Below are 16321 nucleotides of genomic sequence, written 5' to 3' on the forward strand. Positions count from 1 at the left end.
TTGGAGAGCGTGTTAAGCTCTATTTCAGATAAAATCACAAACACAGAACAATGCACGATAGGCTAAATCTGACAGGAATAGAAACATTTTTGGCATGGGAGTAAAACAACAAAAACAAAGTATAAAGCTTTCATCATTGCCAGCTTTTCATGTGTGCTTTGGGGCACTTGCTTGCATACTTTCCCTTTATTCATTCCAAGAGTGTCCTGCCATAGAGCAGGCACATATCAGTGAAGGCTACCAAATAGGATCTGGATTGAAACCTTCTTCTTAAAGATCTAAGCTTGGCTTCACCGTTCCCCTACCATTGGTGCTGATAGGCACACGCTCAAGAATTCTTTGTGGGCAGGATCTACAGACAGACGCACACCGTCACAAATGACACTACATTAAAACAGTGCTATGCTACTGGCATTCAAGGCCTTATTCACAACTGCCTTGTATATAGTGCTCCTTGAAATGTTTTCCTCAAAAATGTTTTTCAGTGGAAAATTCGGTTTTGGCAAAACACATTTTTGGGGGGCAAAATCGGTCTGCAGAAAACTGTGTTATTTTTGTCAAATTCTTCCAGCCATGAAACACAAGATTTTGGCCAAAAATGGGAGCTGTACTTTGCTCCTCACAAAACTATCATCCTCAATGGGGCAGAGCCTCCATGATGCTGAGCTTCTCCTCTCCAAAAAAGGAGACGGCAGTGCATTGTGGGAGACGGAGTCCAGCTGGGGATCCCAGCCCATAGACAAGAAGGAGGATTTCAGGAACAAACTGCAAATCACATTTTTACCCCACATCTTTCAGTTTTCAGCAAAAACTTGAAATTTCCCATGAACTCAAATAACGTTGGGAGCAGCACTACTTGTGCCTTGTGAGGCCATTTACACCTCTGCAAAGCAAGTGCCAAGCGGTGTAAGACACTTTTCACACCCATTTTGCTCAAGGGCACATAGAATCATAGAAGATTAGGGTTGGAAGAGACTTCAGGTCATCTAGTCCAACCCCCTGCTCAAATCAGGACCAACCCCAACTAAATCATCCCATATGCGGACTCAAGGCAAAGAAGATTTAGGCCCATAGTATTCTGCATATTATTATTTTTCTAGACTAAACCAGGAACAATCTTGAGGAATGGTCCAGGGCAATGCCTTGATCCTTGGAAATACAGCCTAGATCAGTAGTTTTCAACCTTTTTTTCGTTTGCAGACCCCAACAAATTTTCAAATAGAGGTGCCGACCCCTTTGGAAATCTTTGATACAGACTGCAGACCCCCAGGGGTCTGTGGACCACAGGTGAAAACCACTGAACTAGACAAATATTCTATTAGAGGGTGCACAACTGGCTAGAAAACCATACTCACAGAATAGTTATCAATGGTTCATAATCGAGCTAAACGGGCATGTCCTGCAGGGATCACTCTTGGGTCCGGTTCTATTGAATATCTTCATAAATGATGTGGATAATGCAATAGAAAGTATACTTATAATGTTTACAGATGATACCAAGCTGGGAGGGGTTGCAAGTGCTTTGTAGGACAGGATTACAATTCAAAATGATCTGGAGATACTGGAGAAATGATCTCAAGTAAACAGGATGAAATTCAATATGGAAAAATGCAAAGTTCTATACTTAGGAAGGAACAATCAATTACACAAATACAAAATGGGAAATAACTGCCTAGGATGCAGTATTGCAGAAAAGGGTCTGGAGGACACAGTGGATCACAAACTAAATATGAATCAACAATGTAATACAGTTGCAAAAAAGGAAACATCATTTTGGGATGTATTAGCAGGAGTGTTGTAAGCAAGACAGAAATAATTTTTCCACTCTACTGAGCACTGATATGGTCTCATATGGAGCACTGTGTCCAATCCTGGTCACCACACTTCAGGAAAGATGTGGACAAACTGGAGAAAATCCAGAGGAGAGCAAGAAACATGATTAAAGGTCTAGAAGGCATGATCTTTGAAGAAAAAAATGACAAAAATCAGTTTATTTAGTCTTGAGAAGAGAAGACTGAAGGGGGACATGTAACAGTCTTTGAGTATGTAAAAATGTGTTATAGACAAGAAAGTGATAACTGTCAGGGTGGTTAAGGACTGGAACAAATTCCCTAGGGAGGTTGTGGAATCTCCATCACTGGAGATTTTTAAGAGCAGGTTAGACAAACACCTGTCAGGGATGGTGTAGATAATACTTAGCCCTGTTTCTGTGCAGGGCACTGGACTAGAAGCCCTGTCGAGGTCCCTTCCAGTCCTAATTTTCTATGGATCTGTGATTGTGGGGAAACATCCCTCTGAATGGTGAGACAAAGGACCTGAATCCCCAGTCCCTCCTTGCTGCCACCCCAGTCACACCGGGGCTAGTGAAAGTTCTTCTGGCAGCTGCTTCTTTAATATCAGCAGCACAAGGCCACCTCCCAAATCCCTCTCCAACCACTCCAGATACCCATGCTACATGGTCACCTAACACTCTGCTCTCCAGGGTCTGCCAGTCCCACCCAACTCTGCATCTCCTTTGTTCCCTTCGCCCACTACCTCCTTCACCCTTTCTCCCATGCTTCTCCACACCCCAATGGCTGGAACATGTGTCTTGTCTCTGTACCTCATCTCAACAACAATTTGCTAATTAATAAGAAGAAAGAAAGAAAACTAGATGCTTATTGAACAAGCAACCATGATAGCCTAATACTGTGCATTCTGTTCCCAGTCCATCTACACCCATTACCTGTTATTTTCTCCCATAACATCCTGCTTTGTCATGATTAGCTGAGTCAATAAGATCTTTGTAACAAGGAATAATATCATTATGTACTAGGGCTTGTCTACTCTACAGATGCAGCAGCACCCCAGCTGTGCCACTGTAGCACTGCAGTGTGGATATTTGCTGTGGTGGTCTCCTCCTGAAGCCCTCACTCATATTAGTATCAGTTACTCAGGCAATTTGCCATCTCAAAGCCGATGTGGTCACTTGAGTGAGTGCTGGTTACTTCGGTGAGTAAGGATGGCAGAATCAAGCCCACAGAATTCAGGATTGGGCCCACATTAATTAAATTGAATTAACTTGGATCTCAGCGCTGCTGATGTCAGCAGGAAATGAGTGTGGATTCTAAATATAAACTGCCCCAGAGATTCTGTTATGTGATGCTTTACTGTGTATCAACTTGTCACTGTGACCAATGGCCAATAGAATGTTCAGACAGCCTTCTGAAACCAAAGTTTGGTTTCTTTTAACACTAGGCACAAGGCATTTAGAAGGAAAAATATGAATTTTAAAACAACACATAATCTAGCTTAACTAGTGGACTAGCTTCTTCAGACACCCCAGCAGGAGCCTGTCTCTCTGTTTCCTTTCCCTGGTTCCCCCAAACAAGTTGCTTTGTAATTCTGCCAACATTCGTTTGATTCTCTGGTTCCCAGAGAACCTATCCTGACATTGTCAATATCAGATCTCAGATGTTTGCTGAGAAGTGTCTTATCGTGAGTTGTTCTTTTTCCTTTCCTGCTTGATTACCTTTATTGCCCCTTAATTAAGCTAAACCAGCATATTTGTACAGTAAACGGCCCAATGACCAGGTCAAAACACAGTGTGAGGAAATTATTACAGAGTCATTCCAATTTCATCACATGGATACTTGTCTTGAAGATGCTTTACTCAAACCAAGTTATTGGGATCAATCCAGTAGTAACTGGGCAAGGTTCTCTGGCCTGGGCTATACAGGAAGTCACACTAGCTCATCTAATGATCCCTTCTGGCCATAAACCCAATGAATCTATGAAAAGTAAGAACAATGAATATCTTAGGCCATCATCTTCAAAACTGTCCTCTGGTTTTGAGATACTTTGGGCCTGATTTCCAGATTGCTGATCACACCCAGCTCCACAAGAAGCCAATGGAACTGGCAGGTGCTCAGAATATCTAAAAAAACAGATCAAGCCCCAAAGCCAATTTTTACCAAAGTGTCCACTAAATTTGAGTGCCTCTTTTTTATGCCCCATTCATGAGCTTTTGACTGGTTTGTTTTGTTTTGTTTTTGCTGAGTACCCTTAGTAGGCATGGCTGGGGTTGTCGGTGCTCAGCGCTTTTGGAGAAAAAGGTCCAGATTGGCTGAAATTAAACTGAGGGATGCCAAATTAGTGGTGTCATTGCAACATTAGCCTCAGAGTCTGCCCAGGGCAGCTACCATGTAATGCTTGTTTTTGAAGCAATGGCCTGTAAGACTCCAACGCTTCATTGAATCACACCATTAGCATCCAGTTCGGATGCCGTTACTTAAGACCCCTTTTTGGCAAACCCTTCCATCCTTTCCCAAGTAGTGCTTCCCCAAGTGAGCAGGACCCATCAAAGACAATGAATAAAAGTCTGCAAAATCCATAATATATTTTAAGGGCCCATTTCATTTGACCTTCGGCATAACACAGGACAGTGAACTTCATCCAGTGATTCCTGCATGCATCCCAGCAAATTATGGTTGAACTTGAATGCGTTGTTCAGAAAGGCATCTGATCTTGGTTTAGGCTGGTATTTTCAAGAGACCTGGAGGGAATTAGTGCCTGATTCTGACTGAATTCCAATGGGATTTGGTCACCTCACTAACATAGATTCTAAGATTCAAAGATATGGAGAATGTGGCACTTCACTTGTCATGCTGAGGTTAAGGTCCTTGCTCCTTGACTGGAAAAAGTCCCATAGTAGCTCTGATGTATATAGCTCTGTAACCAGGACTGGATAAAGACAGGATACATGGATCCAGTGCCTACGCTGAGTGAATGCCCAAGGACATACAGAGGTTACCTACTGCCAGAGAGTATTTGAATCTACTAAGAGGACAGCATTGGCAGCCTGTTGAGCCAGAAATGTCATAAGCTCTTTGCTTTGTTGATGGTCCTATGGCTGGATGGAATCCTGGTCCTAATCCACCTCAACCCACTATTGACTTTCTCTGTGTGTTGTTCTTTAAGGCCCCAATTCAGCAAGGTACCTTTGCACATGTCTAGTTTTTAAGCATATTCTTAGTGCCATGGAACTCAGTGGGAATTCTCACATGCTTAAAATTAAACACATGTTCAAGCATAGTGCTGAATTGGGGTCTAAAGTGCTTGGAGTCTGCTTGTGACAGCTACCATGTTGCACTCACTTATGATGCAAATGGTTAATGAGACTGTGCTTTTCCTTTTGTTTGTTCTTCTCTCATGGTTAACCTTTAATAGAAAATACAATCTCATTTAGACAGAGGCTGAGGATTTCAAAGGTGCTTAAGTGATTTTATCACCTTCTTTCCATTAAAACCAATGGGAATTGTGTGTCTAAATCTCCTAGACAGCTGGGAAAAGCTAATCTGGAGAATATATGCTTCTTATTTGTCTATGGGAAAGATAGTAGATGTCAAGATAGACATAACAGAATTCAAGATCACAACTCAAGGCTGGAGAATTATGGCCTGAACCACTGCTGAGTATGGTGGGATTTAGTATTTTTATTTAATTAATTAATGTATTACTTTTTGTACTTCTCTATGATAACATATAATTCAGCTCAGTGGAACATGTGCTCCCAGTGTGATGCTATGGTCATAAAAGCTATTGTGATCCTGGGATGCATAAATAGGAGAAGCTTAAATAGGAGCAGAGAAGTTATTTTACATCTGTATTTGTCACTGGTGTGACTGCTAATGGAAGACGGTGTCCATTTCTGGTGCCCAAAATTCTAGATGGTTGTTAGTAAATTGGAGAGGGCTCAGAGAAGAGCCACAGAATGCTTAAAGGATTGGAAAACATGACTTCTAGTGATAGACTCCAGGAGCACAATCTGGTTAGTTTAACAAGGAGAGTGTTAATGTTTGACTAGATCTCTGTCTATAAGTACCTACATGGGGGACTAAAAATGGGTACTGGGCTTTTCAATCTAGCAGATTTTTCAGTCTAAGATGATCCAAAGGCTGGAAGTTGAAGCTAGACAGGAAATATGGCACAATTTTTTAACAGTGAGAGTAACTAACCATTGGAACAATTTACTAAGGGTTGTGGTGGATTCTCCATCACTGAAAATTTTAAAATCAAGATTGGATGACAACTAATGGTTGCCCGTGACTCTCATTCCCGCCTGATGGAAGAGACTCTGCAGCATGTTTGGAATTTTGTTGACATTCAAACATTTATGGGGCAGATTTCCAAAAGTACAGAGGGCGGTTGGGTGCCTGTCACAAGGGGGCCTGGCTGTTGAAAAAAGGTGGGCTTAGCTCTACCTGTGACTAATGATCAGCCTCCCAGAGAATGGATCTCGGGCGACAGCCTGCAGGTTGCTTGCTCCATAGGCAAGAGGCCAGCTTAGTTAGGGGGAGAGACCCAGGAGAAAGGACCTAGAAGGAAACTCTCAACACCTACCAACTGGGAGGCCTGGTTGGAGAGACCTGCTGTGTGTGCACGGGCCGTAGGACAGGCCATGCAGTACCAGTCTGTTCTGACTGGCAACGTGGGTTGCACTGGTTTTGGAAAATAAACCCACCCGTGGACACACTTATATCCCCCAGGCCCCACTGGAAGTCATTTGTGCTCTTGGGAAACCTCACCCTACATTTGCCGAGGGCACATCATCCCACTGAGCGCCCTCCTCAGGGCCTCCTTGACCTCCTTGTTCCTCAGGCTGTAGACAATGGGGTTCAGCATGGACGTCACCACTGTATAGAAGAGGGCCAGGAGCTTGTCGCTCTCCATTGAGTAGCTGGACTTGGGCCTGAGGTAGGTGATGATGCCAGAGCCATAGAAGAGCAAGACCACGATGAGGTGGGAGGAGCAGGTGGAGAAGGCTTTGCGCTTCCCCTCAGCTGATGGCATCCTCAGGACGGAGGCAATGATGAAGAGGTAGGAGGCCAGGATGAGCGTGAAGGGGGAGGTTATGAAAAGAAAAGCCACCAGGTACACGGCCAACACGTTCATGGAGGTGTCCCCGCAGGCCAGCTTCAGGAGGGGCGGGATGTCACAGAAGAAGTGATTGATCTTGTTGGGCCCACAGAACGTCAGACTGAAAACATAGCTGGTCTGGCTCAAGCCCACCAGCATCCCCACCGTCCAGGAGGTTACGGCCAGCTGGGCGCAGGCCCCCTTTCTCATGACGAGGGTGTAGCGCAGCGGGTTGCAGATGGCCACGTAGCGGTCGTAGGCCATGGCAGCCAGGAGGCAGCACTCAGTGATGCCAAAGAGGGTGAAAAAATACATCTGCGTGGCACAACCCCATAGTGAGATCCTTCTGTTCTCTGACACCAGGCTCACCAGCATCTTGGGCACAATGGACGTTGTGTAGCAGATCTCCAGCAGGGACAGGTTGGTGAGGAAAAAATACATCGGCGTATGGAGGGACGGGTTGGCTTTTATGATGGCTGTGATGAGAACGTTCCCCGTCAGGGACACTGTATACATGGATAGAACCATTGCAAAGAGCAGCGCCTGCAGCTCCACCAATCTGGAGAATCCAACGAAGATGAACTCGGTCACTGCAGTCTGATTTCCCTTGTCCAGTGGCTTGTATTTCAATGGCAGAGGGAGTGAACAAAGTCACCCGCATCAGGGAAGACAAGGCATGAAAGTCATTTATTTACCTTTTATGATAAATGCAAAAATACGTCCAACTGAGATTGAAAATTTAGGCAAAGTGCTTGCAAGCCATCTAAGGAAGGTGGATGCTCAATTCCCATTAAAATTTGGATATCCAGAAAATGGAAGCCATATCATCGATTCATCTTCTAGGGCCTCCAACTTTATGACCTAATTTAATCACAAATTATTAGTAGAGCTGGCTGGGAAATTATCTTTTTTTCCAGAAAAAAATAAAAATTGGAAGCCCAAAATCCAGATTTTTTTCATTTCTCAATTGCCAAAAAGAGAAAAATGATTTTAATTTTTCACATTTTCCACACAATCCTGAATATTTTCTATAAAAACAGGAATTCTACTGGCAAAATTCACAATCTACGATAAAGCCATTGTCTAGGGAAAATATGTTTTGACGGAAAATTTTCTTACTAGTGGTAGTTACTGGGATCAATTCAAGAATCACTGGGAAAAATTCTCTGCCTTGCATTATGCAGGAGGCCTGACTCAGTGATTTTAATTCAAAGATTTTATTCCGAGCTTCAAAGCCCAGAGGCTAGATTGGATCATCTCGGTCTGACCTGCATAACACAGGCCGTAATGACCCCTACTGGTCTTAAAATCAGACCTTTCTCTCTCATTGGATCTTATTATAACCTGTGTAGCTGAGGGTACAACCTGTCTCAGAGGGAAGCCAGATTTAAACTAAGGTAAAGAAATACATGTTTTAAAGACAGGTTCATGAGAGGCTGAAGTCCTGAATTTGGGTTTGAATGGGGCAAAGGTAGTTTTCTACATTGCCCTCTCACTTTGCTTATTCCTGACAGAGATGGGTGACATTTTTCAGCCAAAACTTTTTTTCTTTGGGGAGGGGAGAGTTTTAAATATGCGGATAAGACACAGTAACCAAGAAACATTTAGCAAATTCATGTCAGTTCCACTGAACTGTTCATCTTGAAAAGAAAAGAAAAACTTGGAAACATCAAAATGTTTCATTCATTTTGTTTTGGAATTTCCTTCAATTAAGAAAAAAATCAGAAATGTACAAAAATGCTTGAAATCAAAACAAAACATTTTATTTCAGGTCAATCAAAACATTTTGTTTAACACAACACATTTGTCTTTTTGGTTTGCAAAACAATTCAAAATATTTTTGTTTCCAGGTTATCCTGAATTTGTTTTCTTGTTTTGGAACTGTCAGCACACCAAAAATCTATTATTTGCACCACCATTGTGCTAACCGTGAGAACAAGTTCTGCAAATCAGATCATGATGCTTTGTGTTTGACCAATTCAGTGCTTAATAGTTTTTACCCACAAGGTATTTGGAACATTTTACTAAGACCAACCAAATCCTTTTACACCTGCTAACAACAAGACAATTGATGCTGATAATTTTCATTTGCTGGTCCCTGGTGATAGATTTCAGCCAGCAACAATCAGTTTAAAGGATGAAAAGCTTTACAATCCATCAAGCCGTGGGACCAGATGAACCAGCACGTGGAGCCAGAAGAATTGCATCTTCTCTGCCCTTGTTCTGTGCCCTTGGAATGAACTCAGTGGGACTGAATGCTGGGGAAATTGTGGCACCATCCAGTGGCTGGACATTTGCTCCCTGTTTGGGTGGAAATGAGCAAGCGTTCAAAGATCAATGGCACATTCTCCAATTACTAGCCACAGTTTAGCGAAGCAGCACACAAAACAGATGGAGAAAATATTTAGCAACATTTAGTTCTTCAGACTGCTGTAATTTTAATTGAGAATAAGGGAATGGGCAGCAGAGAGGAGCACAAAGGACAGAGAACATGCAGTTACACTGGAGAGCTTTCTTGCTTTCCTTCTGTTTATGCATTGTTCCCATCAGCAGAGATCTGTCATCATCTAACATCCCAAATATACAATTTTCACATTTGGGAAGTGTGAATCTGCAACGTTCCTTTGGGCAGGTGCAGTGCTTGGCTGTCTGTGTCTACCCGGGCAGCTCTTTGCCTGTCCCCATTGATGTTAAGGCCCAAAAAGTTTCCCCTTTCTGAGTCATGCTTGACAGCGGGATTCTTGGTGCTAGATGCTGGTGCATGTCCCTCTTGCTACCCACTGAGACACTGACCCTGGCAGACACTCTGGCTTTATTACAGAGATTTCCATCTGCTTTTCTGGCTAACTTGGAAGATAACTTGTTGATCTGGCCAATGAATCTTGGCATTTGTTACGAAGATGTTCTGTGTAACACCTAGGATTTTTCAAAGGCATTTACACAGCTGCCCAAATGATATTACAAAGAACCCATCCCCGAAGATATTGCCACTGTACACCAAAGTAAGAATTCAGCATTAACAAGTGATTACTAATAGCAAATTAATAAGCATATAAACGCTTGATACTATGGTGATGAGCACAGTATACGAATCTATATAGAATAGAACTTTGACATTATTATTATTAGTCATTGTCCCATCACCCTGGCCTCTGTTCACCTGACTATGGCTTGAAACCTTCAAGTTCTCAATGGATGGACTCAAACCCTTCTGCTCTGTGCTTTACAGGCCAGCGAGCAAGGAAACATAGACACTCAGACCTCACAGTGATCTGTGCAGGCTTGGGACACAGAGCCGCTAGTGAGAAACCGCTGCTCCAGCCCCCTGTGGTCTCCTCTCCTGTGCTCCAGATATTGTATTAATAATAACACCACTGAGCTCTTCTATAGCACTTGGAATCAGTTGATCTCAAAGTGCTTTATAAAGGAGGTCTCTGTCATCACCCCCATTTTAAAGGTGGGGAAACTGAGGCACAGTGTGAGCTAGTGAGTGAGCTAGTGGCTTGCCCATCATCACCCAGCAGGCCAGAGGCAGAGTTGTGAACAGGACTCAGGTCTCCTGAATGCTAGTCCAGTGCTCTACTTACTAGTTCACATTCCCTTCGGTAGCAACAGTGGCATTATGAAGAAGTCTGGGATAATAAGTGAGTCTTGTGGTGTGCAATGGAGTTGATTAAACCTAGATACTAATGGACCAGGAGCACTAGGCAGTGGTAGGTTGACTGGCTCTGTGTCACTGGTGCACCTCCAAATCTTCTACTTCTACCTCTAAATTAACTTCAGCCCTAGTGTCACAGCAAAAATTGAATGAATTTAATGTGGGGGGCATTCTGTCTGGTACCTGGGGTGTTAGTTACATTTATGAGAGCTGTGCAGGAATACAAGGGTTTGTTTTATTGGAAATTCTGCAGTTTGCAAATGTTTCCATTCCAAAATGGACCATAAAAAAAAGTTGAAACTTTCCACAAAACAAAATTGTGAAAAAAAGTATTCATTTTGGGTCAATTGAAATGCTTCATTTGGATTAAATTGAAACATTTCATTCTGATTTCAACTGTATCATCTCATGTCGTATCAGATACAAAAACTGAAATGAAAAGTCATTCCAAAATGGAGAACTGAAACATTCCATTCTGACCTATGAGAATGCTGCATTCTGGCTAAGAAAAAACAAACAAACAATAGAAATTTCATTGAAATGGATTCATTGCATGAAATTTTTCAGTCCAGATGAAACAGCATTTCCAATGAGATCTAATGTTTTTTATTATTATTATTTTCAAATTCAAATGGGGGGGATACTCATAAATAAGATCAAAGGCCCAGATATGTAAAGGTAGTTAGATACCTAAAACCAACTGAAATCAATGGGAGTGAGGAACCAAGATGTTTTTTGCATTGAACCCCAGAGCTTCATCATCATCAAAAGAAGAAAAAGAGAAGGAGGCGGAAGATGAAATGGTAGCAGAGGGGAAAGAAGAAATACCCTTCGATAGATATAAAAATGCACTGATTGTATATCTCACTATGAGTGATTCCTGGCTGAAAGTAGAAGAGAAGCTAAAGGCAAGCTTCAAGTCTCAGGTCAATTCCAGCACAAAGGATTGTCCCTGCTAGTCAAAGGTAGTGCCACAAATTCTGCCCTGCTTTTCACCCCATGCCACACTGAAGAAGTTTCACATTAAGTGGGGTGAGCACCATCCCTTTCTACTCCTAGCTCTTCCCATGTCATGCTTGTTTAGAAGCCAAGCCAGCTCGGATTCCGGGGCTTACCTCTGAGAAAGACACCATTCTCCCGGCTGGCTAAGGACCTGTTTGTGGATAGAACTGGAGTATTTTAGCTCTCTTCCCCTGCCCAGGAGGACTCATCAGCAGAAGTTCACAGATACTTCCTCTGAGGAATAGGGTGTTAGACGAGCATGTCCCTTTTGGTTGGCTCCCAAGGAGAGGCAGCTGCCTAATGCCTAGAACTGCCTTTGGAAATCCCAAGACGAGTAGCTGTTTTCTGTCTGATGTACTGGTCCTCGCTTTAACGGGAGTTCCATGCACAGGGAGCGAGGGGGATTCAAGAGTCAGTTAGATTTGTTGTAGTTTTACCATAAGGCGTTTTACCAGAAGGTTAACAAGGAGGTTGTGAAATCCCCACCGATGGAGGATTTTTAAGAGCAGGTTAGACAAACACTTGTCAGGGATGGTCTAGGGGTGCTCGGTGCAGGGGGGTGAATTCAATGGTGTTCTGAGGCCCCTTCTAGGCTGACATTTCGATGTTGGGTTTTTTTTTTTTTTTTATGGATTGCATTGAGAGCACGAGGCAACACAGGTAGCAATAAAAGCAGGTGTTCTGCCCCACACTGAGCTCAGGGAATAGTCTGATGTGATAGGACAGTCCAGTGGTTGGGACTTAAGACAGTCTGGTTCAGTACCTGGTTCTGCCAGAAACTTCCTGTGGGACCTGGGGCAAGTCATTTAGCGCCCAATGCTTATATTATATATTATATCACAGCCAAAACATTTTATAATAAATATAATCAGAACAATGGTTAAAATGAGACACGAGTAACCAATAAGACTATTCCTAGGCCAGATTTTGCTCCTTACCTGCTGTGTATTTGAGGGTAAATGTGAGTACTTGGAATGTATCCTGGGTTATTCACCTGCTACACTGGGTTTAACCCCGCCACACAGACTTTGGTTCTTGTGGGCTGCAGTGATCACCACACAGAAGATTTTGCAAAAATGCAAGAATAGGCCAGTGGTATTCACACCTGTCAGAGTTAACAGCCACAGGAAGAATAACCTATTATCATAGAGAGCAATTAAATGTATTTGAAGAAATTTGGACCCACTAGATATATTTGGTTAAAAACACTGAAATGGATCAAAGAATGCCAGACCTCCCTTCTGCTTGCCCCCTCCTCTTTTTCCTTTCCCCGTCCCCAGTCATCGCCTTCCCTCCTTCCCTCCTTTCTGTATTCATGTGTGTCTTGTCTTCTTTTATTACTGCCCCGCCCCCCAAATATGCTATGTCTATGTAGCATTGTCTGTCTTTGTACAGGCTGCGTTCAGAAGTTGTAAAATTATGTAATCCCATAGTTCTACTGGAGTAGAGCCCTGTGCCTTACCCAAACCTGATGAGACGCAACCACAGGCATCAGGTTCGGGATGCATTGGACACAGAACCCAATGACAAGTGTCAGGTTTGGGTTGAGGATGAAAAGTCACACCTGTGAGATGGAGCAGTCTGGACTCTGCACCTCCTCCAGACCTGTTCAGTGATGGAGAAAGCGGATGCCTGGAAGTAGGGACTGGAGCTGGGTTGGGTGGTGAAGGGATTGCTGGGCAGAGCCATGTCATTTTGGGTATGGGGAGGAGGGATGTTTCCCCCTCCAGTGCAAGAGACGCTCCCAGTTATGTAAAAGCAGCTGCAGACACAGGCAGCAGGGAGCCAGGCGGGCAGCTATTTGGAGTGCACATGGTGGGGAGTGGGTAGGAGGCACTGCAACTCCAATTTTTGGCCAAAATCTCTCTTTTGAAGTTCTTTGGCTGAAAACTTAAACATTTCCATGGGAAAAAATGTTTTGAACCAGTTCCATTACGTATTATACACTAAGGGCCAGATTTTTAAAGATATTTAGGTGCCTAAAGATGCAGCTAGGTGACTAGTGGGCTTTTCAAAAGCATCTTGGCTCCTAATATCTGTTGAAATCAATTAATTTTAGGTACTGAGGTGTTGTAAAATCCCCCTAGGTGCCTAACTGAATCGTTAGGCACTTAAATGTATATGAAAATCTGGTCTTAAGTAAATATTGAATAAAGTTAAAAGGGGTGGAATAACTAGGACGTATTTGGAGATCTGGGAAAAGATATTTCTTTCTTTCTTTCTTTCTTTCTTTCTTTCTTTCTTTCTTTCTTTCTTTCTTTCTTTCTTTCAGAGAACACATACGAAAAAAATAAACATCTATCACCAAGTTCATCCTCCTGGGATTCGGGAACCCGAACGAATTTCAGATTCTGCTTGTTGTGGTGTTTCTAGTTATCTACATGGTGACCATTGCCAGGAACATCCCCATTGCTGCGCTAATTGTGGCAGATCAGCAGCTTCACACCCCCATGTACTTCTTCCTGGACACCTACCACTCCTCAGTCAAGGCCCCCAGATTGCTGGCTGGGTTCCTGGCAGAGGACAGGACAATGTCCTTCAGGGACTGCATCACACAGTTATTTTTCCTCAGTGCTTTGGCTTGCATAGAGTGTTTCCTCCTTGCAGTCATAGCTTATGACCGTTATCTAACCATATGCAACCCACTCAGCTATACGATTATGATGAGCCTCAGGGTCTGCCTTCAGCTGGTATCTGCCTCCTTGGTAACTGGTATCTCAGTGACTGCTTTAGTAGTGGGGATGGTTCCCCAGCTAAGCTTCTGTGGCCCCGATGAAATTAATAATTTCCTCTGGTGGAAATGATTATTCTGGTCTCCTACTCCCTGGTATGCCTGGCCCCTTTTCTCCTCATTGTTGAGTCATACATTCTTATCTTCTCGGCCATCCTGCGAATTGCCTCCTCTGACAGGAGGGAGACGGCCTTTTCCACCTGCACCTCTCACCTACTGGTGGTGAGTCTGTATTATGGGAGCATCATTATCATGTACCATCGGTGGAGTGGTCCCAGGCCTTCCATAAAGTTCTGTCTCTAATGTACACAGTCGTACCCCAATGTTCAAACCCATCTTCTACAGTCTGAGGAACAAAGAGATAAATTTGTGCTGCAGGAAAGTTGTGCTATAGAACTTAGGCATGATCTAGGCTGTTCTTTTTGGAAGTACCTAAAGATGTTTGCTGCCCAACTCCCATTGGCAGGTCAGTGCCTAATTCCCTTAGGACACTGAATAATTTAGCACAGATCTCAATAGAATTTGTTTATGTAAGTCACTTAGACACTGTGATACAAACCCACACCGGGCAGGAAGAGGATAATGAGCTGCTGTGGGTTCAGTCACCTCTGTCTCACTCCATTGCCACCATATAAATACATGATTAGCCCACACCTTGAATACTGTGTGCAGTTCTGGTCTATAAAACCATGACTGGTGTGGAGAAAGTGAATAAGGAAGTGCCATTTAACAATTCACATAATACAAGAACCAAGAGTCACCCAATTAAATTAATAGGCAGCAGGTTTAAAACAAATAAAAGGAAGTATTTCTTCACACAACGTACAGTCAACCCATGGAACTCATTGCCTGGGGATGTTGAGAAGGCCAAAGTATAACTGGGTTCAAATAAAGAATTAGATCATTTCATGGAAGATGCTGATGGAAAACAAGTGTTACTACATTTTGAAACTCTTACCACCATTAACCAATAGTGTGTAGATCATATAGACATCAAGTTGGGACAGAAAAATTTGTGCAAAAATAGCCAGCTGTGGTAAAGCAGCACATTATGACACTGAGTGCAGCAGCAAGTGCTTAACCACAGTGTTGGCTCATGTTTAAAATCTTAACTATAAAGATATCAAAAGAAGGAAACCACAGAGAGACAGAGTGAGAGAGGGAGAAGATACTGCTTGAGAACAGCCAGCAAAACATTCTCCCCAGACGACCTGCAGACGAATGACCATCAGAAGCGGGACACTGCCAATTCAGCATTATCAGAAATATCTACTCTATCAGCATTATCAGCAATATCTGCCATTATCTACTCTATATTAGTCAATTGCTTTTCACTCCACTAAAATGTATTTACTTAATTTTAACATACAAAATTAAGGTTTTTTTTCTCTTTTATTAAGAATGGATATTTATTTTTTCTAATTATGTTGGCATTTATATTTACCAATCACAATCATGTATGTGACTCGCTAACATTTGACTCCATCATTACTGTTACTATCAGACTTGGAACCACATTTATTTTCATACGAATTTTAAGCTATTTTACAGATATAACTAAAAATACAATTTGAAAATAAGCGACCATCATCTGCACAGTGTTGAAAGTTATGTGTTTAGCTTTTAAAAAAAAAACTGGCACTGCTAAGGTGAGTACAAGCTAAAATTACTTTCTAAAAGGATACTGCTTTTTGACTGTATAACTTTAAATAATGAATGACAAAGCACATTATGGTGATAAAAGTAAAAATGATAATTATTACAGCCAGGACAGGTTAGGCATTTTAGAACTCACTACTCAAAGAATTAAATTTAAGCATAAGAGAGAAACAAAACTATGAAATGCACAGACCAGTCAAAAAACTAAAATAATAATATTGTAACCCTTAATGAACTTTTAAAGAATAAAATGGCAAAAAATATATGTGTATTGCACATTTCATAGAATCACAGAATCATAGGGTTAGAAGCGACTGCACAGGTCATCTAGTCTAACTCCCTGCCAAGAAGCAGGATTTGTTGTGTCTAAACCA

At 42.4% G+C, this 16321-nt stretch overlaps 1 protein-coding gene and 1 pseudogene across 1 annotated transcript; one reads left to right on the forward strand and one right to left on the reverse strand.

Annotated features, from left to right (window-relative positions):
- Positions 1 to 6567: 6567 nt before the first annotated feature.
- On the reverse strand, positions 6568 to 7542 carry LOC128846633 (olfactory receptor 10A4-like; the record flags this gene model as incomplete). Its single annotated transcript, XM_054045867.1, has 1 exon — positions 6568 to 7542. A coding segment is annotated over one exon (975 nt), but the record flags the coding sequence as incomplete, so codon positions are not given.
- A 3741-nt stretch (positions 7543 to 11283) lies between these two features.
- Positions 11284 to 14700, forward strand: LOC128845951 (olfactory receptor 1020-like; annotated as a pseudogene).
- The last annotated feature ends 1621 nt before the right edge of the window (positions 14701 to 16321 follow it).

Source organism: Malaclemys terrapin, chromosome 12 (assembly GCF_027887155.1).
Source record: "Malaclemys terrapin pileata isolate rMalTer1 chromosome 12, rMalTer1.hap1, whole genome shotgun sequence".
In the NCBI taxonomy this organism is placed as follows: Eukaryota; Metazoa; Chordata; order Testudines; family Emydidae; genus Malaclemys; species Malaclemys terrapin.